Source organism: Heterocephalus glaber, unplaced genomic scaffold, assembly GCF_053883595.1.
Source record: "Heterocephalus glaber isolate CG9 unplaced genomic scaffold, H.glaber_assembly_v1.0 deba00001472, whole genome shotgun sequence".
Lineage (NCBI taxonomy): Eukaryota > Metazoa > Chordata > Mammalia > Rodentia > Bathyergidae > Heterocephalus > Heterocephalus glaber.
The window spans coordinates 4,604,471-4,627,301 of NW_028258315.1; the positions used below are offsets into that span (position 1 = coordinate 4,604,471).

The 22,831-nt window shown below is 46.2% G+C and overlaps 1 protein-coding gene across 2 annotated transcripts; it reads right to left on the reverse strand.

Annotated features, from left to right (window-relative positions):
• Nucleotides 1-391: 391 nt before the first annotated feature.
• On the reverse strand, nt 392-18,091 carry Eci2 (enoyl-CoA delta isomerase 2). Of its 2 annotated transcripts, none has more exons than XM_004847757.4 (10): nt 17,962-18,091; nt 16,616-16,773; nt 13,155-13,221; nt 12,705-12,893; nt 10,508-10,577; nt 8,363-8,465; nt 7,568-7,688; nt 4,268-4,357; nt 3,431-3,574; nt 392-2,451 (listed from the first exon to the last, which is right to left on the reverse strand). In XM_004847757.4, exons 2-10 carry the CDS (start codon nt 16,630-16,632, stop codon nt 2,296-2,298), a joined length of 957 nt encoding a protein of 318 aa, XP_004847814.2. In that variant the 5' UTR covers nt 16,633-16,773; nt 17,962-18,091; the 3' UTR covers nt 392-2,295. The 2 variants fall into 2 exon arrangements, with proteins under 2 accessions (XP_004847814.2, XP_004847813.1); XM_004847756.4 differs by having other exon boundaries at nt 13,123-13,221.
• Between the last annotated feature and the right edge of the window lie 4,740 nt (nt 18,092-22,831).

Genomic DNA, 22,831 nt, shown 5'->3' on the forward strand with positions numbered 1-22,831 from the left:
GCCTTCCGGAAGCCAGCTGACCTTGTGGTTGGCACTGTGGCCAGGGGTGAGGGTGAGGAGCTCAGGAGACACAAGAGCCTTCTGGGGGGGTGGAGGGAGGGAGGGAGGAATTGCCATTTAGTTATGCATAAGAGATCAGGCTAACTGGAAAAACAACGCACAACTGCTGCGCTGTGGGATCAGTTTAGTTAGTAAGGGTCTGCAGCCCCGGGAGCCTGGGGAGTCACCCAGCCACCAGGACAGTGCCCTGGCCTAGGCATAGCTGCTCCCATCTGTTCTTGGGAAAAAATAACAGATTAAAAACACGGTATTGACAAAGGTAAATATATTGGCCATGGAAGACTAGAACTGGAAATGAGAGGAATACATGGCACGACACAACATGGAAGCATTTGTTCAAAATGGTCTTTATTTTCATTTATCCAGAGCTATATAGCTGTTTTATGATGCCTCCATCTGGGTAGGTCTAGTCTCCATGATTAGACATTTCTTGAAGATGCGAATCATACAGGCTACAAATCCAATAAATATTAAGAAATACACAGCCCTGAAAGGTGGTGGTGTTAGACACTCCCAATGTCTTGCAATTTTTGCAGCCAGTGAAGTTGACTAAAACTGGGGATGGACTTCTTGATTTGAAGGACAAAAAATTAAGGAAGTTTTGTCATGGGCAGGCTTCTGCGACCTTGATGTGTTGCCACTGTAATGATGCCTCCAGCTGGGGCCAGGTTATGTGCTTCAGGAAAAGGTCCTGACGGCCAGGGGTAGAGGAGGCCTCTTGGGGTGCAGCCAACACTACGTGCTCCACAGTTCTGCTTCCTGAGGTAGCTCAGAGTGCAGATGCCGCTGGCTCCTTCGGGTGCTCTGAGAGGGCCCTGTCATCTAGCCGGGACTGCCCTCCCCATCCTTGCCAGTCACTGAAGTGAGTCCTGCTGGACTCAAACTGGGTTTTAAAAATAAAATTTGTTTTAAACTGGTATATACAAGAATGTACATATTAATGGGGCGGCAAGTGAGGCTTCAATACACCGTGTACATTATTAATGCATGAATCAAGTTAAACTTAATCTATCCCCTCTCTTCCGGGGTCTCTGTTTCCATTTGTAGATTCACTTCAATTTCTTTGTCTTAGGATCCCAACTTGTAAAAGCAACAGTACCTACCTCATTTGCCATTTCTGGCAGCATATTTTGTGGGGTAAAAATATAGTTATGGGCATTAACCTAGAAATAGCAAGTGTTCAATAAACTTGCATGGTTAATTCCATTCATACATTTCCTGTAAGATGGACTATTTTGATTACGATTACCAGAATAAAGTAAGAACTAAAATGCTAAGAGTTTGATGAGTTACTTGGAAGCTCATTCTTGAAGGTGAAATCAGAAAACAGCAGCATTTTGCCAGCAGTGGTGGTGCAGGCCTGTAGTCCAAGCACTCTGCAAGCCTGAAGCAGGAGGATCACAAATTCACACCCGGCCTCAGCAATTTAGCAAGATCCAGTCTCAAAATTTAAAAAATAAAGGGTGGGGATGTAGTCTGATGTGAAGGCCCTCAGTTCAATACCCAACACTATTAAAAAAGAAAAAAGGAACACTATTTAGAAAAGCAAAATATTCCACACCACCTTCATAGCCCTTGGAATTGCATCCTGGTTCTTGTCAAGTGACACCTACGGGAATAATCAGAACAGGAAGTCACAGACAGAAAAGGCAGCATGCAGTTATGCCTCTTGGAAAATACCCCATCATACGACAACGAGGTCTTTCTGTAACGAGGCACATGGCTTTCCAATGAAATGACCCTTTTTCCTTTCACATTTATTAAAATTGTGAAAAAAGAAAAATTAACATTGCTTCCTAGTAATGTGTTGCTTCCATTTGCTCCTTTGCCAGATGGCTCACGAAGAACCTCCAACCCCCTGAGGATCTCAAGTCGGTGACGGATCAGCTGTCAGTGTTCGGCCCGATGCAGTCGGTCAGCGCTTGTGGATGCCACAGTGCCCTCGTGGGGTTCAGTGACATCAACTCGGCTTGCAAAGCTGTGAGCGCTTTTCATAGCAACATCCCTGGCACCGGGCTCCAGTGCTCCTGGCAACATCGATTCATGGCAAAGGATGTGAGATTTTCTTTCACCAAAAAGCTATGCGAATTCTTTCAGAAATGTTTGTATCCATGAGGACTGTAAGTGCGATAGAATACAATTGGTGTGGGAGCGTTGAAAAGGCACAGTGAGGTTGACCGTGCTAAGGGCTGGAGCCCAGAGTTAGCAGGACCGGCCACTCGGGCTGCCACTTCCTCACAGCCTTGCCTTTCTGGAGAGGAAGCTCTGCACGGCCGCAGCACACTCCTCCGACAGCCACCTTTCCCGCCCCACTCTGCACTCTTCAGCGTTGACAGCATGCAGCTTTTCCTTCTCACTGCTTCTGAGTAACTGCTTTCCAATTCTCATTGCCTGGCAAGACACAACCAACAACAGGGTGATTCTACAGCAGCATGGTTCCTCACATTCTGACTCGTTTCTCCAATGCTCACAGAACTTAACCTGCTAATTCTTTGAGATCTCTTCTTTATTTTTTCCCCCCCAGTACCAGGGATTGAACTCAGGACCTTGCACTTGCCAGGCAGGCACAAGCCCCAGTCCAAACCCATTAATTCTTAAGATGTATGTGATTTAAGAGGGCTTCTTGGCCGCTGATGTACATACGAATCACCTCAGAATAGGCAGGGCAGACCTGTGACTACATACCTCTAAAATCCCAGGTGACCCCCAGGCTTCTGGCTCCAGGACCGTGTTTTGAATACTAAGGATATGTGCCTAAGAGCAACCAGCCTCTAATGACCACATATAAAACAAAAGTGCTACCCAGACAGACTCTCACGCACAGCCAACCCGTGGAGCTTTTCAGCTGATTTCAAAGCACAAACACTTGGCAAACACTGCCAATTGTCCTCTACAAGTTACCCCCATAAAGCACTGCCCTCTGCCTTGCTAGGATAGACACAAATGTCCATTTGATAAGTTTTATAAGTATTATAAAAAGTATTATATTATCAGTATTCCCAATGTTATCATGGTTATTTTCTTTATTATTTTTTTTGGTACCAGGGATCAAACTCGGGTCCTTGCGCTTGTGCAGCAGGCGGTGAAACCACTGAGCTAAATCCCCAGCCACTATAATGGTTCTTTTTAATCTCATATTTAGATGTGCTAGAATATATCTTTTTGAGACAGGGTCTCACTATGTAGTTTGGGCTGGTCTTGAACTCACGCGGTGATCCTCCTGCCTCTCAGCCCCCCCAGTGCTGGGATTATGGGTGCGCACCACCATGTCCAGCTTGTCTTGTCTCTTTTTATGACTTATTCTCCTAAGGCGAATACACTTGCCCCGTAGGAAATTATTTCCACAGGAAAAGGTCAACACTCTACTAACATTTGGAGAGTTCTTGGCATATTCTCTCAACCTGGTCCAAACCTCTCTCTGGAAAGTGCGGTCGGGAAAAACTTCAGTAACAAGGCCTTGAGCACAGGCCTCTCTTGCTGTTATCTTCTTCCCAAAGATAAGCATCTCAGCTGCCTGAAAAGAAAAAGCAGGGTTAAGGCATTAACTGCACAAAAGAAAGCTTCTGTTAATTCCAGAGTTGACTGCTTTCTGGAGACAGAGAGATCTGCTTGGAGTCTTTGAGGTTGCTTGTATTTCATTCTAAGGAGCAGCTGATGAGCTCAATGAACTGTTTTCAAACTGCTGAGCCCATCCCAGGCTCCAGCATCTTGGAAGGGCTGGAAGGGCAGCTGCTTCTGTCAGGTCTATGTTGGCAAAGCAAGAACGGGAAGCCTGGGGAGGAGACAGGACTGGCACCCACCGCAGCCGTGGTTTTAAGTATGTAACTGACAGGAGGGAAAGGGGGACACACGGGGGTGAGGGCTAGGGCTAAGATGCGCAGCATTTTCAGTCTCTGGCTCACCACGAAGGACCTGCACTTAGGCGACTCATGCCTCTCAGCCATGGGCCTTGCTTCTCGCAGTGCAGGGAGCACCAGACACCCAGCAGAAGGAGCCGCACTGTGGTGTGGGGACTCAGAATTTCCAATTTTCCCACAGACCAGACACTTCCCGTGGCCCAGTTTCTCCGTACATAAAACTCTTAGTGTGGAGACCAAATAGCTTCTCTTTTCGTCCATCTTAGCAGGACAAGGAAGAGAGGGCATGGGGGTGCATTTCAACGAGAGATGAGGTGTTCATTTTACTTTTTCAGCTTCCAGTCAGTTACCTTGGCTGGGCCCATTATCTTCGGGAAAGTGTAAGAGGAGCATCCTTCTGGGGTTTGGCCGAGACTAGTAAATGGAGTGTGAAGCGTTGCCTGTTTGGGGTGGGAAAGAAAAGAAAGCCAATTTCAGTGTGTGGTTTGTGAAAATCACCATCTGATGGTAACTCCACAACACTTAATGGAGATTATGTGGTGTAACATGCGTACAAAGCTCCCCCTTTAAAGTGTGCGCTCACTGAGTTCTGACAGCTGTGCTTATGCAGCCGCTGCCAGCACCCGGAGAGCATTCCCATCACTCCAGGCCGCTCCCCTCTTACGGTCTGTGCTAACCCTCCCTCCCACCGTCCCTGTGCTATCAGCTGTCGACTCGTCACCCCTGTAGTCCACCTGTTCTAGAATGTTCTACAAGTGGAACCCTACGTTCTCTAGCCCTCGGGGTTTTTGAGCCTGGCCTCAAACTTGTGGTCTTCCTGTCTCAGCCTTCTGAGTGCTGAGATTACAGGTGTGCAACCCGTTATGGTTTAGATCTCAGATGTCCCCCTCAATGTCTCAGGTGCTCAGAAATGACGCTCCGGAAAGGTGACTGGGTCATGGGGGTGCTAGTCAGCGGCCTGGCCACCGGCGAGTTCAAGCCGAACGTGCTGTGGAGAGCTGGAGCCCGGCCTGAGGGGGTGGCCGTTCCACAGTGGCCGGAGGGTGCGCCCCTGTCCCCAGCTCCTCCCCGTCTCCTGGCTGCCATGGGTGGGCAGCTTTCCTCTGCCATGCCTCCTACCCTCCCACTTCTGCCTTACAGTTGGCCAACCACGGCCTGAACCTCTGAAACCATGAGCCAAAATAAAGCTCTCCTCTTTTAAACTGTGGGAATCAGGTATTTTGTCCCAGTATCAGGACAGTGACTAATACAATCACCATGCCCGGCTTCTTACATGGTTTTAAGATCTACTATACTTTCTTTTCTGTAGGCTATGTATTCTTCTCCACTGCTCACCTCCATATTAGGTTGTGAATCTATTGCTCTGTAGCTATGCTTTAAAATATTTTAGGGAGATTCACCTATGTTCTATGAGTTGAAAAACTGTTTCCTCAATCTTTTGGCTTGATTTTGCTCTAAAGACATTTTGACTGGCTTGAGATACTAGAATCAATTTTGATACTGGTTATTTAGGCTATAATAATTTCTCATTTGGTTTAAGATATATTTTTGTGTGTTTTGATGAATGATAAATTCTTATGAAAGACAATTACCACTAATAATACATAAAACACTATTCAGATTTCATTTACTATAGACATTGTGTTATTGCTATTTGTTTTGGGTTTTTTTGTTTTTTTTGGTACTGCGGATCGAACTTGGGACCTTGTGCTTGTGAGGCAGGCAGCAGAACCACTGAGCTAAATCCCCAGCCCAAAAACTGCTATTTGTTAAAAGGTAGAAATATATAATGTATGCAGCATGTAAATAAAAATACAAAATAAAATGTTCCCATTAATGTTATATTTTTCCCCCCAAAGAGAGCTTATTCAGGAAAATATGGTGAGAAGACAAAGCCTAAGGAATATAACCAGAAAATGAAGAAGGAATGTCAACCATAGTCGGAGGCCTCAGACAGGTATATACACAAAGATGACAAGGAGCAGAACGTAACATATTTACTTTCAGGAACCGAGCAGTGAGTGGGTTCAGGCCCTGGCTTCAGTCCTTCGGGACTTGGGGAGAGTGTCTTACCCTCATCTGTGAAATGGGTCTGAGTACCTATCTCGTAGGGCTGTTGCGTGCATTACGAGAATATGTGTGTGTGTGTGACATGTATTAGCAGGACCTAGTGTACAGTAATCATGAGAGTATATATGTTTATATTTCCTACCTTGTAAAGACTCATGGAGAAAAGTACCATTCGGGACAGGAAGCTAACAATGCCTATTGTTAGCCACAGCTCATAACAAAGGATGGGTAGAATGCACTAGTGTTTTCATTATGTGGATTAAATATGAACCTATGATTTAATATGGTATTTATTTGTGAAATCAATAGTGATAAGTCCTAGGAATCTCTTCAATGTTAAACAAACAAACAAACAAACAAACGTTTCTCAGAGGGTTGAAGATTAACAAATTTTACCACTACCTGAACAAAAGTCACCTGGAGAATCCAACAACCCCAGAGGTGGTTGTTAGGTCTGTGGCAAATGTTCTAAGGGCAAAACTCTAAGACAAATGTTTGTTCATCATGACTTTGCTTCTAGTTGACAAAAACTGCAAATAGCTTTGTGTTCCAGCAGTCAGCACTGGCTAAGTTAGAGCAGCTCTATACACCAAACACTAGTGTAATGGTTGTCCCTGAGTGCTGAAATAAGGAGTAATTTTACAAAGATACATTTTACTCTGTACATCTAAAGTATACAACATAAGATATAATAAAACAGTTGACATCGTGGAGGATTGAACGTATCTATCATCTCGCGTAGTTACCATCAGACCCCTACAAGCACTGCTAAAAACCCTGAACCCCACACAGTGGTAACTTCAGTCTTCATACTGTACACTGGGTCCTTCAAACTCACATACTACTACTTTGTACCACCTAACCCACCTCTGCCTGTACCCTGTCCCTCACCATGGAGTGATTTTGGGGATGGTGGTGCTGGAGTCAGAACCCAGACCTTGCACATGCGGGAAGCCCCCTAACACTGAGCTGCAGCCTACCATGCAGCAATCTTTAAATTTTTTTTCTTTGTAGTCTTCCATATTTTTCAAAATTTTATTTTCTGCTATGCCAAGAGACATACTGCCGTAAGAATAAAAATCAACATAATCCAGTGGTGAGCATATGGCTGCAACTGTGTTGTGGGCAAGGAATTTCTCAGAGCTTCAGTTTTCTTATCTGCAAAGGAGGCAGTGGGGGTGATGATCATAGCCCCTTATTCTCGACTGAGGAAGAAATGATCAAATAATCCACTTACATAACCTGCAAAGACGCGATCTCCTCTCCCATAAAAAGCTTTCGAGTGTCTCTTGAGTGTTTTTGAATACTGTAAAAACTGAAAACTGAGCAACTATCCTTGATTAGAATATACAATGATCAGAGCTAGGATAGGATCCACAGTCTTGGTGTACAGGAAAATTCTAGTTAACAATGAAAGGAAAAATAAAGTCTGTCAAATTGGGCTAATTCTTTGAGAAAACTCTAACTAGAGTCCATTTCACAACAAACCACATGTAGTCCATTTACTCCTAGCAACAGTAAGGGAGAATCCATTTGCACTCTGTTTGCCTGGTCTCTTCCGGTTCTGGGAGCGAGCTTACCCTGTCAGACGCATACACAGTGTCAAACAGCCCAAGGAGGGTGACAGAGATCCCCACAGCTGGACCATTCACTGCCGCAACCAGAGGCTTAGGGAAATCTATGAAAGTGTCTACAACATTCCTACAGAAAAGGAAACAGAAATCCATTACCTGTCCCAAGCTGTGTCCCTGATGTGCAAGGCGGTCAGGACGGACCCGAGGAGTCCTGGCCGCCTTCAACCCAGTCCATCCGCGACACCCGCTGAACGGCCCTGGTTGGAAGGCCATGCCCTGAGTCCTACAGGGCAAGGTTTGTACCCTGCCTTCTGGGAAGTGAGTTCAGGGCTGCCCGCCGGCCGCGGCCTCAAAGACTGGGGTGGGTGACAGAGCCCTCACAGTACAGGGGGATTGAGAGACTTGGTGGGGTCACCAAGCTCACCAGAGCAGACCCTTCCCGATGTCCTTCTGGGTTTTTCAAGACTACTTCAATTTCCTATGACCCCATTCACTGAGGTCATCTGTTCTCCTGACTGGAAGAGAATTTTCGAATTTCCTCTGTCTCAACAGATTTTATTGACACCTCTGGTTCACCTATGCCTGCTACACGATCTCACGGAGGGTGGCAGGATGAACAGTAATAGAAGCTGGCGTCTTAAACGAAGGTCCCCTTACTGACGGAGTCTGGAGAAATACGGTTGGCCAAGGTCCTAAGGAACTTCATCAATGCAGAGAACAGCTATTCTACTTTTGCTCAACTAAATATGACCTGGATGCATAAGAACAAGCCCACAGGGATCTGACAAATGTCGGTCTTACCTCAGTGTATTGGCACTCTCTTCAGATATCTTCTCTAAATCACCAGAGGCAAAACTAACGAAGTTAGTCAGATCATTCCCACTGCTATAATAGTCACCGCTTCCTGTCAAAAATAAACGACCAGATCCACCACTCACTCCTCAGTTCTCGCTGATTCTGTGACTACCAAGTGTCTGCTCTGTGCCCGGCTCTATGTGGGCACCTGAAATACACAGGTGAATCAACCATGGCTCTTGGCCTAACTTACAGACCGGCAAATTAGCCAGCTAGACCCTGATTTCCTGGAGTGACCCTCCTCCTCCCCTCCCCTCCGCCCACTTCTCCCCCTTCCTCCTGTCTCCCCCCAACACCTTCTATTTTTCTCCCCAAGGCCTTGCACATACTAAGCAAGTGCTCTACCACTGAGCTATACCCCAGCACTTCATACTGATTTTAAAACATCCAATCAGTGTAGAGGATGTAACTGTGACCCAAAAGAGGGGTGCACGAAGGTATGGGTATATAACAGGGATCTGGTTTAGTCTGGAAGCTCGGGATGAACTCTGCTGAAGAAGGGACAATTGTGCTGAGAGCTGAAGGACTACAGCTGTCCGGAAAAGGAGAGGTGGGAAGAATTATCCGTGTCAGGAGAACAGCACAGACCAAGGTTCCATGGAGGGGACCCCCCCAGCGTGTTCGACTGACTGAAAGAAGAGCCATACAGCTGGTGCATAAAGCCAGGTGGTGCAGAATGAGGATGGGAAGCATTGGCCACATGGGGCTTTCTAGACCCCACCAAGAAGTTTCGCCTTCATCAGGTGTGATGGCGCATCTGCGACCCCAGCACCCATCAGACGGAACCGGAGTCCAGCCTGGGCTACACAGCAACCTACCAGCTGGCCAGGTCCTGTCTCAGCAGACAGAACAAAACAGAACTATCAAAAGAAAATGTTATATCTTTAAGAGCCAGTGAAGCCATGGGGGGGGGTTATTAAAGGATAATTTACATGCAATGAAGCTACCAGTTCTTAAATGTTCCCTTTAATGAATTCTGATCACTGTAAACACCTGCATGATCACCATCCAGAGCAAGGGGTCCCCCTTATCCTGAGGGGTCCGACCAAGACCTTCCATAGATGCCTGAAACCTGAGAGTAGTACCCAGAGCCTCAGGATACACTGTGTTTTCTTACAGAGCTGGTACTCTATATCCTTAAGTTTTGTATTCATGGACTCAGCAAACCAAAAATATTTGGAAAAAAAAAATTGTATCTGTACTAAAGAAACTTTTTTCCTTATCACCATTTCCCAACTATGCAAGACACATCGACAGTGCAATATCCATGCAAATATCACGCCCTTTTATATAAGAGACTTGGGCGTCAGTGGGTTTCAGTCTCTGGGCGACCTGGAACGCAGAGGCAACTACTCATACACACCTTTAACAAAGTTTAATTTATACATCAGGTAAGAGCAACAATAATAAAATTTAAAAAGCTATTCAATGACAAAAGTTATTTAGAACTTTACGAACTGTTTCTTTTCTGGAATTTTCCACTGAACATTTTCTGACCAAGGTTGCCCACTTTTAACTGAAACCAAACCCCTGATAAGGGCAGCTCCTGGACAGAGCAGGTCTTCCGTCCTGGCACAACCCGAGGCTCTCTTCTAGCCATTTCCCTACCTGCCCCAAGACCGTCACTTGCAGACTTCCACAAAGTAGAACTTTTGCCCATTACAGAACTTTACACGGACTGAGTCATACGATATGGAGCCCTTGTGTTCGACTTACTTTGCTGAACCATGTCTTAAAGATTCATCCACGTTCTTGTGTGTATCAGTTAGCTGTTCCTTTTTATTGCTCAGTAGTATTCTACTGCATGAACAGCCAACAATTTCTTTCTTCATCCATTTGTCTTGTTTTCTGTTTTGGCTATTAAGAATCAAGCCACCATGACTGTTCTAGTGTAAGTCTAACTTTGGGAATTTACGCTTTACCTTGGGTAATAATCACAGAGTGGCCATTCTGTGTTTATTATACTATTGCACATTTATAAATTAAAGCATGCCATACTGGAAAAGATCTCCAAACTTTTCCACTCAATTCCCTATCTAATACGAGAATCCCCAAAATAGGAATTGAAGACATCCAAGAAAAATGTCTTACCTGTAAAAACAGTTATGGCTGAGTTATCCTTGCCTGCAGCTTTAAGTGCAAGTATAATGTCTTGATACATCTATATGAACAGGAAGAGGAAGAAAAGAAAAGAACAAGGAAAATAAGAACTGTCACCTCAGTCTGGCAAACATGTCACTTGTACTTAAATAACCAAATGGTAGCTCAAGACACCTGAAAGCACTTTTATTCCCTCTAAAGTTACTCTGCACATCACGTACCAGGTGCTTTGGTAAGAGCAGAGGAGCAGTAACTGCTTTCTTCCACAAGTGAGTGAAAAACAAATGGTCTTTGAACTTTCAGAAACAAGAGAGATTATGCTCAAATGTGGGGCTGGGGTAAAAAACATGAAGCAGCACGAGATCATGGGAGGTGCTGAGGATTTCTAGGGCAGGTGGGATAGGAGGTGGCCAAGGAAAACTTTCCAGGAAGCAATATCTAGCTCAGTCTGCCCTCAAGAAAGAAGCAGTGTCCCAGGAAGTCTGGGAAGAGTTAAGCCCAAAGGCTGGGATTTCCGAAGTGCTGTGGTGACATTCAGGGGTAGAGGCTTCCAAATGTTAAATGAGCAACACTTCTGACACTCTTGGACATGTCCTACAGCTTTTAATGCTTTTAAAATAGGCAGTTCCTACCTTGGGGTGAGATTTCCATGCAGGAAAGAACGATGAAGAGGGCTGATATGTACGGATGTAAAGAAGGAAATAAAGTAAGGAAATGAAAGTATGGACTTTACATAATATATGAATAAAGATGTAATCATTTCCATCCAGGATGTAATTCCACTGTTATTACAGTAATAACGATACAGCATGGCAAGCTGACTGGCAAGAGTCAGGATTAGCAGTGGATGTGTCAGAGTTTTGATCTAGGTTTTCAAATTTATTTGCTATGTGAGTTTGAGCCAGTTACTTCTTAACCTATTTTACTGTTAAACAATAATAACAGGGTTCTTGTAAAAATTAAACCTCTGTGCAGAAAGCACTGACATTTATTAGGCACCCTGTGAAGTGTCATAAAGAATCCACTTGTCAAAACTAGGCCTTTGAAAGCAAAGTTAATTCCAGTTATCAGCGACTAAAATCAGGAGATTTTGGCAGCTGGATGGGAAAAGCCCTTTATCACCTCTGACACTGGGAAATAGCAGCTGGCTGGGAGAGATTTCATCCGAGGGTGGCTGGACTAATACCAGCAGAGAGCTATCAGCAGCTCACTGGGAAAGGAATTAGGCTTCTGTGGTACTGAAGAGGCCAAGGAATCTGGGGTACAATGTTTATGACTCGGATGCCCAGGACGGTCTGCTCAGGTGTGTAGAAAATCACGGGCTTTCTCGGCGCCGGGGGTTGTGTACTTCCTTTGGAGTCCATCTGTCCTATTTACTGAGGAGCTGCTGCTGTTTGCGGAAAGCAGCCTGATTGCTTTGCCCTGTTTGTGAAGGACTCCCTTAAGTCAGGCCTGACACAAAGGGTAGCTATTATTGCCACAGTTATACAGAAATGGGTCAGAGCAAATAGCAACAGAGTCTAGGGAATTAAATGCTTTACGAATTGGATGGCACACATCCGACTTTACGCAATTCTGAATTAAGAATATTTCAGGTCACAGCGCTTTTTCCTCTACACTCCAGATTAGAAATGCAGCTGTCACTGTCATCTTGAACTCGACTCCCAGCTCAGCATCAGCTCTGATTATTTCCCTGCAATTCACTTCAAGGGAAGGGGCGGAAGTGCTTATGTTTTCATCATTCATTTGATGCTGCACTGTGAAGCAGCTGATTCAAAGTAGAGCTGGGTTATGTGCTATTAAAGATGAAATCCTTAGCTCCTTTTTCTCTCATGTACAAAATAAAACTATGAGAGCAGAAAAGAGTGACTGACAGCTTCTATCAATCTTAGAGGGCCTCTCTGCATATTCTCTTATTATTAACAGAGACTTCACTTATATTAACTGATTTGTTTCCTTTGTAGGAAAGTCACGGCACATTTTGGATATGCAGAACCTAGCTGAAACTCACAAATTCAGGATGGGGAATGCCTGATTGTTACACAAAGTGGCCAGGATTACTAATCATCTTGCACAAATCAAACCAGAGGTATCACAAAAATAGGAACAATGCTGAAACGGTACAGTTTTGGGAGTGAAATAGAGAAAGAAAAGAAAAACCAGAGTCACTCCCAGGACAGGTAACTACCTGAATGGTGATGGCATTTTTTTTGGCTGGTCGGTTTAACATGATCGTCGTGATGCTGTCTTCAGAGGTCATCACCACGTGTTCAGACTCAGGCAGACTCCTGCCGGCTCCAGGCCCTGCCTGGCTAGAGGATTCCAGTGAAGGAGTCAAGCTGGACACGAAATCCACATAGTTCTGCCGGGCAGCTTCCTGAGGAGCAGCCAACAAGGACCTTCAGCGATCACCACTGAATAAGCATTCTGAGAAATACACCATGTTAATAAATAGCACCTTGCAAAAAACAACAGAGGGGTTGATTCAGTCGAGGCTTCAGGATTTCAACGGCTCCACTGATAAGGGCTTGAGGAGAAACACCAAGCTCTTTAGAATTCTAGCAAGTAAATAAATAAAAGATGAGCACAGGAACAAGTAAATTGACCTTGGGCAGACTGCCAAGGGCATTCCACGCACCCCACTTGGCCTTTCTGATGATGTCCAACACCTCTGGTCTGGGAACATTACAAGGTCCTTCTGTGGCCTGTGGAGAAGAGAATTAAGATTAATGTCAAATGTCCATGTCAGACCAAGCCCTAACTATTTAAGATCCATAAAATCCAAAACTAGAACAAATGCCTTCTGGCAATTCTTTCACAGGGTACCTAGAATGATCTGAACTTTTCCCAGGTCCTCTGATGTTGCTGGAAATGCACAAACAGAAAAAGACTGGAGCGACAAAGGATGCCATAGGCTAGCAGTTGCTAAAATAAGTTATAATTGCCTTAATATAGAAATAACTCCAAAGAAAGGCTCGGAAAAGTACATTCTAAAATTCTAAGAGTTCATTAATTATCAATGATCACATTTTTCACAATCAAAATATTTAAGCAAACAGTTTTCAAAAGGAACCAGCTAACAAACATGTAGAAACCCACAGCAGATTCCAAAAGCTGACCCACGGGTAGGAAAAGCAGCACTACTCCGGGGTTGGACTGTGGTCACCCGATCACAGGACAGCAGCTGTAGCGGCAGGAGGTGGGCTGTTAGGATGTCAGGTGGCAGGAAATTTAAGGGACAAGTCCGCGAAAGCGAAAAGGACCAAACTGTCCTTGTTAGAGGGCGGGTGGAATGGATGTCTCGAGTAAAATATCTCACTGAGCCACTTTTCAGGAAAGACAATTTAAAACTCCACTGAAAAAAGTCTGCATTTTGTAGTACACAGTCAGCCAACAGAAAAAAGGAGAGGCGGCTCTAAAAAATCAAGGCAGTAAAGGAGACCGTGGTTTTCTGCCGACACTCACAGGCAAGCGCTAACAGCCCACGAGACAGGCTTCCCCCTTCTTCCAGCTGCTCCCACTCCTGCCACCAACTGAGAGCCCTAAGCTTTTCTCAGGGTCATGGTTTCTTATAGGAGGAGCACAGATTAAAATTGGCCCAGGGAGAGAACACACAGGGCAGACAGGTCAGGGAGAAGCAGAGTCGGGGACACCGCTGTTGTCCTCTTCACACGGAGTCACGACCCGGTGAGGCTCCCAGAATCGGGCTGATTCACAAGGTGACGCGGGGAGTCCTGCCCCCCACAAGCCCACGCCCGCTTCAGGGCCAAGGTTTTCCTAGGGCTCGTGCAGCCTGCATTGTTTCTGGGCAGGAGGCTCACTGCCCCCATAAATCACACCATTCCATGATCCGATCCGATCTGATTGATCGGGGCAAACCAGGTGCTATCAGCAGACAGCCAGAGTGCGAGCTCATCTCACAGAGCCTGAGGGCGAGGGCTTCCAGGCAAGGCTCAGTTCTTTACCACATACACCCGCAAGAGAGTAAGAGTGGCTCATGATATTCAGCTACCAGAAAAGTAGAGGAGTCCCGCTTGGCAGATGTGCCAGGGAAGTCTTTGGCATTACAACTTAAATGCGCTGGTTTCCAATTTTGTTATAAAAAACTTCAAACTTACATCAAAGTATAACATTATAATGAGTTCCCAATACCCAGTCACTCACACGAACAATTACCAAATTCTGCCTAACATGCTTTTCTTCTCTGTCTCATGAACTCCAATGTCATATTTCACTCCTACATACTTAGTATACAATTTTTAAACATTCTTAGTGTAAATTTCTTAAAGTTCATCCTATATAAGCGTGACACCGTTAACAATATTTCCTAATTTCTAATACTCAGCCCCCATTCATATCTTCCCAATTGCCTAGAATACTTTTTCAACTGATTTATCCTAACCAGGAGTCTAGCAATGTCTAAACATTTGAATGTGATTATCTTTTAAGTCTCTTTTACTTGAGAATGACCCTGAGGGGTTACTTTGTGCCTTCACAGTATGTCAAGGCCAATATAAAACAAAAACACAATGTGCATATATACAAATATATGCAAATATATACAAAATATTGAAGGTGCACTTTAGTAGATACATAGTATTTCATAGTAGACACATAGTATTTGCTCAAAATGTCTCTAAATAATATTAGACCTTGACATAGTTACAACATAGTTGCCACCGAAGGGACAAAGGAAAAATCACTCCTGGGCCCTTCTTCCGGTTTAGATCTAGTTGTCCCCCAAAGCCTCCTGGAAGATGAATGGGTTCCGGGGGAGCTACATCTGCCTTGGTATTGGGAGGTGGAGCTGGTGACAGCCGGGTCACTGGGCGTGGCTGGGAGGGGTCATCTCCCGCCCCATCTCCTCCCTTCCCCCGGCCCCCCCACCCCGCCAGGCCCTTCCACGGAGCGGTTTCTGCGTTGTGCTGCTGAACACGGGCTTAAACTGTGAGCTGGAATAAACCTCTCCTCTGTGCTGCAGGTGTTTGGTCTCACTCATGAGAAAGTGACTAAGCCAGCCCTTGTTACACTAAGTTTTCTTCTGAGACCATCAGGGACTTAAAACCAGTTTTTGCTAAAACCCTTGACTCTTCACTTGAGACTACTAATCCCCCACATGTAACTAAAATAGAACACAGCTTAAGCTTCATTTCCTAAATCTGATTAAACCCTTCTCAGCTTTGGCCATGATAGGCATTTGGAGAACATCTGTCTAAAAGCTTGCAGGAGAGAGTTGATTAGCGTCAGGACCGGAGAAGTGCGGCCTCACTGGCCTCCCGTGTGAGCACAAAGGAGGAAGGCTGCACTTGGGGGACCGTATAGTGCACGTTAGGGAAAGGTTAAGACAGCTGAGGTTAGGTTGTTTACCTGAGAATGTGCTAGCGGATACTGGAAAGCAGGTGATTCTTGTGTTACTCTGATTGCTCACGCCCGAGTGGGTGAATAAAAGCCAGGTGAGGCAGGGGCTCGGGTTTCTCCGCCTACTAGAGGTGAGCATCCCCGGCTGCCCGCATGCTGAGCTGACTCCGTGTCTGTCATTCTTCCTTGTTCACCCATGGCTCAGGGAGAACAGAGTAGCTGTCTAGCTCCCTGGAGCAAAGCTGGCTGGTGGGTCGCCTACAGGTGGCGCCCCCAACAGGGCCCTGAGACGGGGTCCCCCTCAGATTAGCCCTAAATTTACTACCCTAGCCCATTTCCCCTTCAAGACGGAAGACACCAAGATAAGCACAACTAAAAGGATTTCCAGGATTCAGAGGGACGTAGGATCACCAGCCTTACACATCCAGGTCATCCTGAACGGGCAATCACCTGGGTCCTGAGACCACCACCAACAGGCAATCATTTCATGGGAACAAAACGCCCCTCAAGCCACGAGAATTGCTCTGTGAGCACCAAAGTCGGGCTAAGATAATGACTGAGCAGACGCCGGGCACCTTGGCGAATCCCTAGTGGCCTTGCCTCTTTGGGGGGCAGTTGGAGCCTCCTCCTCGGTGCCTCTTGCAGCGGCTTCTGGAGCTGCAGTCCTGTCACTTTAGTTTTAATCTCTATTATCAGCAAACCAAGCACCCACTCCAGTCGCTGACAACCTTGGACTCTTACCTGCTTATACAGCGCATACAGTTTTAGCTTTGTGTCACTGTCTGGATCCTCCAAGAGTTTCATCCGATCCACTGCACTGTCAAAGTCCTCCTGACTGGCTCTCATGCCTCTTCAGCTCGTGTGCAGCCAAACCGCTGGGAAACGAATGACCTGAACGACTACAAGCAGACAGACTTCTATTTGTACAATCACTTCTATTTCTGCAGCCCAATTTTTTTTTTCAGGATGAGGATTGAACCAAGGGCCTTTGCATTGAGCTGCCTTTCCAGCCTCTTTTGTTTTTTATTTTGAGACAGAGTCTTTCCAGGTCACTTAAGTTGCCCAGGCTTGGCTTGAACCTGTAACTCCTGCCTCAGCCTCCCGGAGTGCAGTGCTGGGATTACAGGCATGTGTCACCACACCTGCCTTGCAGCCTGAATTTTAACTATTCTCCATCCTTACCAAACTGTCACATTTATCTGTAAATATTATCTCCATACTGTCCCAGCAAGCCAGCTGTGAACAGCACTACAGAGTCCTAGCTAAATCAAGACTGTAGCTAACTGTAATAATTTTTAAATAATGGAAAAGTTATAATCGAGGGAGGCATTTGCAAGCAATTCAAATGAAAGATAAAAGCCAGCATGGACATTTTCGCTATGGAAATTCTGTCAGAGAGCAAATAAAGGGCCTGCAAGATGGAAGGGATGGAAGCGCACAGAATTTGGTCACGAGTTCCACGTCCTGACGCAGCCTCGCGCTCAGCTTCACCAGGCGCAACTACCGGAGGGCGATTCTTGCCTCTCTGCGGGGGAAAACGGGACCCGGCGCACACAGGAGGAAGGAGGGCGGATGGAGACGCAGAAACGTGTGGGACAGGGGCAGTGGCCGGGCCCAGGCACTGGGGGAGGTGGGGAGAATCGCGGCGCGCGCAGCCTCCTCACCCGGGGCGGAGGGCAGCAGCGGCCCGGGGCCCTGCAGGGGGCGGGTGGAGGCGACGAGGGTGCGCGAGAGCCAGCGAACAGGACGCCCCCACCACGACCACCCCGAGTACTAAGCGAGGCCCGCCCTGACCAGCACATCGCCCCTGCGGTTCGGTAGCTCGCCCACAGCACGACAGGCTGCGGGTTCAAACCCGGTGACTCCCCCACTTCGAGGCCGCCCGTTTCGGGCCCCGCTCCTAGGCGGAGGGACCGTGACCCATTCCCACGCAGGCCCGGACCACGCGGGAGCCTCTCGCGCACCGTGTACGCAGCGAGTACGGCGTCCCCGATAGCGGAGGACTGTGCGGCGGCCGGGACCCAGGCCCGGACTGCGGGGAAAGCACCCGGCGGACCGAGGCGCGGGCCCCACAGGAGGGTCCTTACCAGGCCACGGCGGCAGGCGACCAACGACCTCTGCGGCCCGAGCCCGAAGGTCCCTCGGCTTTGGGCACCGACGACGCACGGCGTGGCCGACCCCTCGCCGGCGGCCGAGGACTCGGATTGGCGGGGACGGGCGCGAGCGGAGGCGTGGTCAGGGCCGGGGCGGGGCCGCGGATGGAGGCCGAGCGTGGGGCGGGAGGGGCTGAGCACGCGGGACCCCAACTCCAGACCGGGCGGGGTGACTCGGCAGCCCCGAGGTCTGAAGGACTGGAAGTGCGATCGGGTCCCGGATGTGTGGTTAAAGAGCACCACATTCACCCCGAAAGACTGGAGGTTTGCAGACCGGCAGGAGGCCCCTGGGGCCGGGCGTGGTCTCTGGACTATTTTAATGGGCCTTTATGTCAGTCATCCTCTGTGGGTACTTTTAGTTCTGCTGAAGAATTTACAAAGTGTTTTCTACGGCAAGAGTTCTTAAAAAGGAATGGTCACTTCTGCACCTTAGAAGTGCTGCCGAAGGTATGGGCTCCAGGCATGCCTGCATTTGAGGTTGACAAGGGACACTCGCAGCCTACCAGGCTAATTGTAATACTTTCAGCCCTGCAGGGACAATGACAGTAAAACCTTGGTCTGCCGGCATACTTCCTTCCGGAAACAGGCTTGTAATCCAAACCCCTTGTATATCAAAGCAAATTTCCCCATAGGATATAATGGAAACCCAGGTGATTCGTTCCACAGCCCAAAATACTCATATGGGGATGATTACAATACTGTAATATAATGTAAAATAATAAGGGAATAAAGAAAAGTAAACACATTAACCTGCACTTGCCTTTGGAAACTTGCCTGGCCGGTGTGAGGGAGACGGGAGGAGGGTTATTGTGTAGGACTTTCGAAGTCACCAGCTCACTAATGGAATCACTGCTGTCTATTGGCTGAATGGAAGCTTTTCCTTTTCATGCAACTTTAACAAGAAGCCTGTCCAATGACACTGGCTTTTGCCTCCTTTTGAGGATTTCGTGGAAATGTGACATTGCCTTGTCATTAAATTCATTGCTTACGTGGCTACAGCCTCTTGGGGTGGTGCTTTTCTGTAAAATTTTGCATTGTTTCTCACCTTTTACACATCTCCCTAAAATCATTTGAAGTGAGGCATTTCTCTACCTTTTTCTCCTCTACCTCTGCAGATGAGATCTCCTTAACCTCTGGCTGTTGGGAGAGAGAGAGAGAGAGAGGGAGGGAGGGAGGGAGAGAGAGGTGACATTAGGTGTCACCTACCACTCCTATTGCAAGACATTGCTCATAAATCAAGATAAAATGTAATGTTTACTCATCTTGCAGAACATTAACAGAACAAGTTACTCACAGTCCCAGGTTTTGCTGTTCTCTTGTACCTGACCGTTGGCCTAAAGATTTCACCTGCAAATGGGCAGAGTGCAAATCTTACATAACTTCATCACTCCATGGGGGTGGGGCTTGATGTTGGCCACGTAGATCTGGGTGATAGTGTGAGTGGGGGTGATGTGGAAAGCCCAGGAGAACAACTTGGACTTATTCTTCACTTCTCCTCCAGAGTCTACAATCTGGTAGTTGGCTGGCTGAGCACAGCCTCTCAAAGATCCTGACCACCCTACCAAGCTGAGTTAGGTTCTACAGAGTTGGGTTTGGTGACCCTATGAGGGAATGAAAGTTGGACACACTGAGAAATTCATTGTTCTCCCGACAATGAATTGTGTCTCATAGAAATATTTTTAAAATCCCTTATTGGTAAGCATATTTGGTTAGTAAAGCTTTCCACAAGGCAAGCAGATTCTCATAGCTACCATGTTCTACACAGATACCTCGGATGTGGGAAATTAACTCAAAGTTTAGCTTCAAAAAATACAGGAGCATGTGTCAAAGACGTACCTAACCCCTCAATTAGGACTTGAGTCCTTTGGAGATGATTAGGATTAGAAGTTACAGGAGTAGGGGCTCATGGTGGATAGTGGGTTTGTAGGAAGAGGAAAGGAGACTTGAGCTAGCCTGGCTGCTCTGTCCTGCCATGTGATGCCCTCTGCCATGTTATCCTGCCCTAGGAAGGGCCTGGCAGGACGCAAGCACCTTGATATTGGACCACCAGCTTCCGGAACTGAGAGCTGACTTCTCTTGTCTCAGTCTGTGGTATTCTGTGAGAGCAACATAAAATGGACTGAGACCCAGGCACTACTCGTGATTCTTGCTTGATCTTTCCCCATGGCTAAAAATCTCACAGTGAGTTTCCCTTTGCCTTCTGAACAAATCTCAACCTCTCAGCCTGGCGTATAAGGCCTGGGGGATTGGGCCTCCTGCCTCTTGCCCAGTCATCTCTCTAACCCCAGGTGACCAGCACTTTCCCTCTCAGATGAGTTTGGGATGCTCGACTTCTCAGAATCTCCATGTTCCATGTGGACCCAGGAAGACCGACCCACCCGGTGGATACACTTTCTCCTCCTGAGGTCCTATACTCGCTCAGGCTTGTATTCTTCACGAATTTATCTCACAGAGTTCACTTATGATTAATAATTTCTCTCACTACTCCCCTAAGGGCACACCCGGGAAGACATCCACCTTATATTAAAGGCCACTTCCCATCTCTGGCAGACTGATGGAAAACACTCCCCGAGTGCCTGTTGGAAGATTTTGGTCTAGCCTGAGTGGTTCCACATGTGATAATAGCTTCTGGGTGAATTGCTATCCTCTTATTAAATTGTCAGAAGGTGTTAACTTGTGTGTTTTGGTGCTTTGAAGGATTTCTTTGTCAGTAGGTGGTAACTCAAGGCAGTAGGATTTGAGCATTGGCAGCGTCTTGTGTTCAGATGGACTAGGAAAAGTGGTACCAGGAAAACCAGTGTCATTCAACTCCATAAATTTCAGAGGAGGTGGAATCAATTATAGAGTCTTCTATTGCTCATGAAGGATTATTAGTATATACTACAGTAGACCCTTGACTAACAAACTCGATCAGTTCCTGAGGGCTGGTTGTAACTCACTTTGGTGGTAAGTCAGTACAGCTGAGATCTGCATGTTTCCCTGAGTACACGCTATAGATAACAAGAGGCAGATGAATCTTTCATTAACCTAATTAACCCAAGTTCTTTGTATGTCAGGCCGGCTGTAACTCGAGGGTCTGCTGTATATGTTCTGTATCATAACTGTTTCCTGCTTTAGTTTGATGACAGTACTTGAGATAGATTAAATCTGTGTCATTACTTTACAGAATTCCCTTTTCCCTAGCTAGGTTTTCTATCACCTTTCCGTATAATCGCATATGTTGATATCAGATATTAAAAATAATATTGCTGGAACTCTACCTGTTTGAGTGTTCTTTTTTATTTCCAGCTATAATTTAGAATAGAAAGACATTTCAGAAGCAAACATTTGACTCATTTTATCACTTCTGCCTAAAGTCCTACCCCCTGCATGATTTGTTCCTTCAGGAGAGCCTGTTAATCCACTCTTTTTGTACGTTGCACAAGTACTCACCCAAACTTGTACTTGATGCTTTTCAACTACTTTTCTGCAGTACAGGAATCTCTCTCAGATATCCTCCTCTGGGAAGGAGTGGAACTGATGTGACTGTAAGAAATGCTTGGTTTTTTTCCCATCCACTCCAGTTTTTCATGTTTACACCAACGATTAACTTACAAGCTGTCCAAATGCGTCGAATAGAACAAGGATGATGGCTACAACAGAGCCCAGGAGAAACACAAAGAGATCACCAAATACGTGTCAAGCACAACGTCATACACTTTGTGTTTATCGAAGGACTGAGATGCTACAGAACAGGGCCCAGGGAAGGAGAGAGCAGGTGAGATGCTTGTGGTAAACAAAGGTGACCTCACCTTCCCTCGTGTACTGGAAAGAAGAAAGTTAGGAATCCCATGCACAAAGCACCACCTCAAGAGTTTAAAAATTATCACAAAGGTACAGCAGTTTCTCATTTGTGAATTCTATTGTCATGAGTCTTCATGCTTTTGAAATGTATTTGTAACCCACAATTGGCACTCACAGGGCCGTGGCAGCCATTCGTAGACACACCCACAGTCGGAGGCAGCCACAGCTGAGTGGAGCACAGTGAAGGTCTGTCTTATTTCCACTGCTGGCTATAAACAGCTGTCCTTGCAGTTTAGCTGGTGCTGTGTTTCATATGTTTGTGCCTTTTGTTGGTGACTTTGCTGTTTAAGATATCCCCCAAGCATAATGCCGAGTGCTGTCTTGTGTTCCTAAGCACAGGAGGACTGCGATGTGCCTCACGGAGAAAATGTGCTTGTTAAATAATTTGTTCAGGGGTGACATATAATGCTATGGGCGAGTTCCAAATTTGACAGTACTCATCGTTCCTCCTTGATTTTTACCTGTGGCTGAAAATCTCAGAGTGTTTCCCCTTCTGAAAAAACTGCAAATTCCAAAATCTAAGGATGCTCAAATCTCTTATATAAAGTGGTCTAGCATTTGTATATAACCTAGGAACACCAACATATACTTTAAATCATTCTAGATTACTTAAAATACCATAATGTTAAGTGAAATAAGTCAAATGTACAGGCTTCAATATCGCACAGTTTCTCGTACATGACAAGCCCGATATATAAATAAATTAAAGACCAAATAATACGTAGATAGTAGGAAACAGCGAGACAGGTCTTTTGCAAAAGGGGAGGGGACTAAGAGGTGAAGAGAGGGAGGGGCAGAAAGGGGACATGAAGAGAATTAAGGGTATCCACCCTTCACCATGAATGTAATCACTGTGTACTACGAACAAGTCCTAATAGGAAATTCAAAGTATAATGACATCTAATGATATGAAAATGCTGTGTAAATCATTATGTCCTATTATTATTATTATTATTATTAT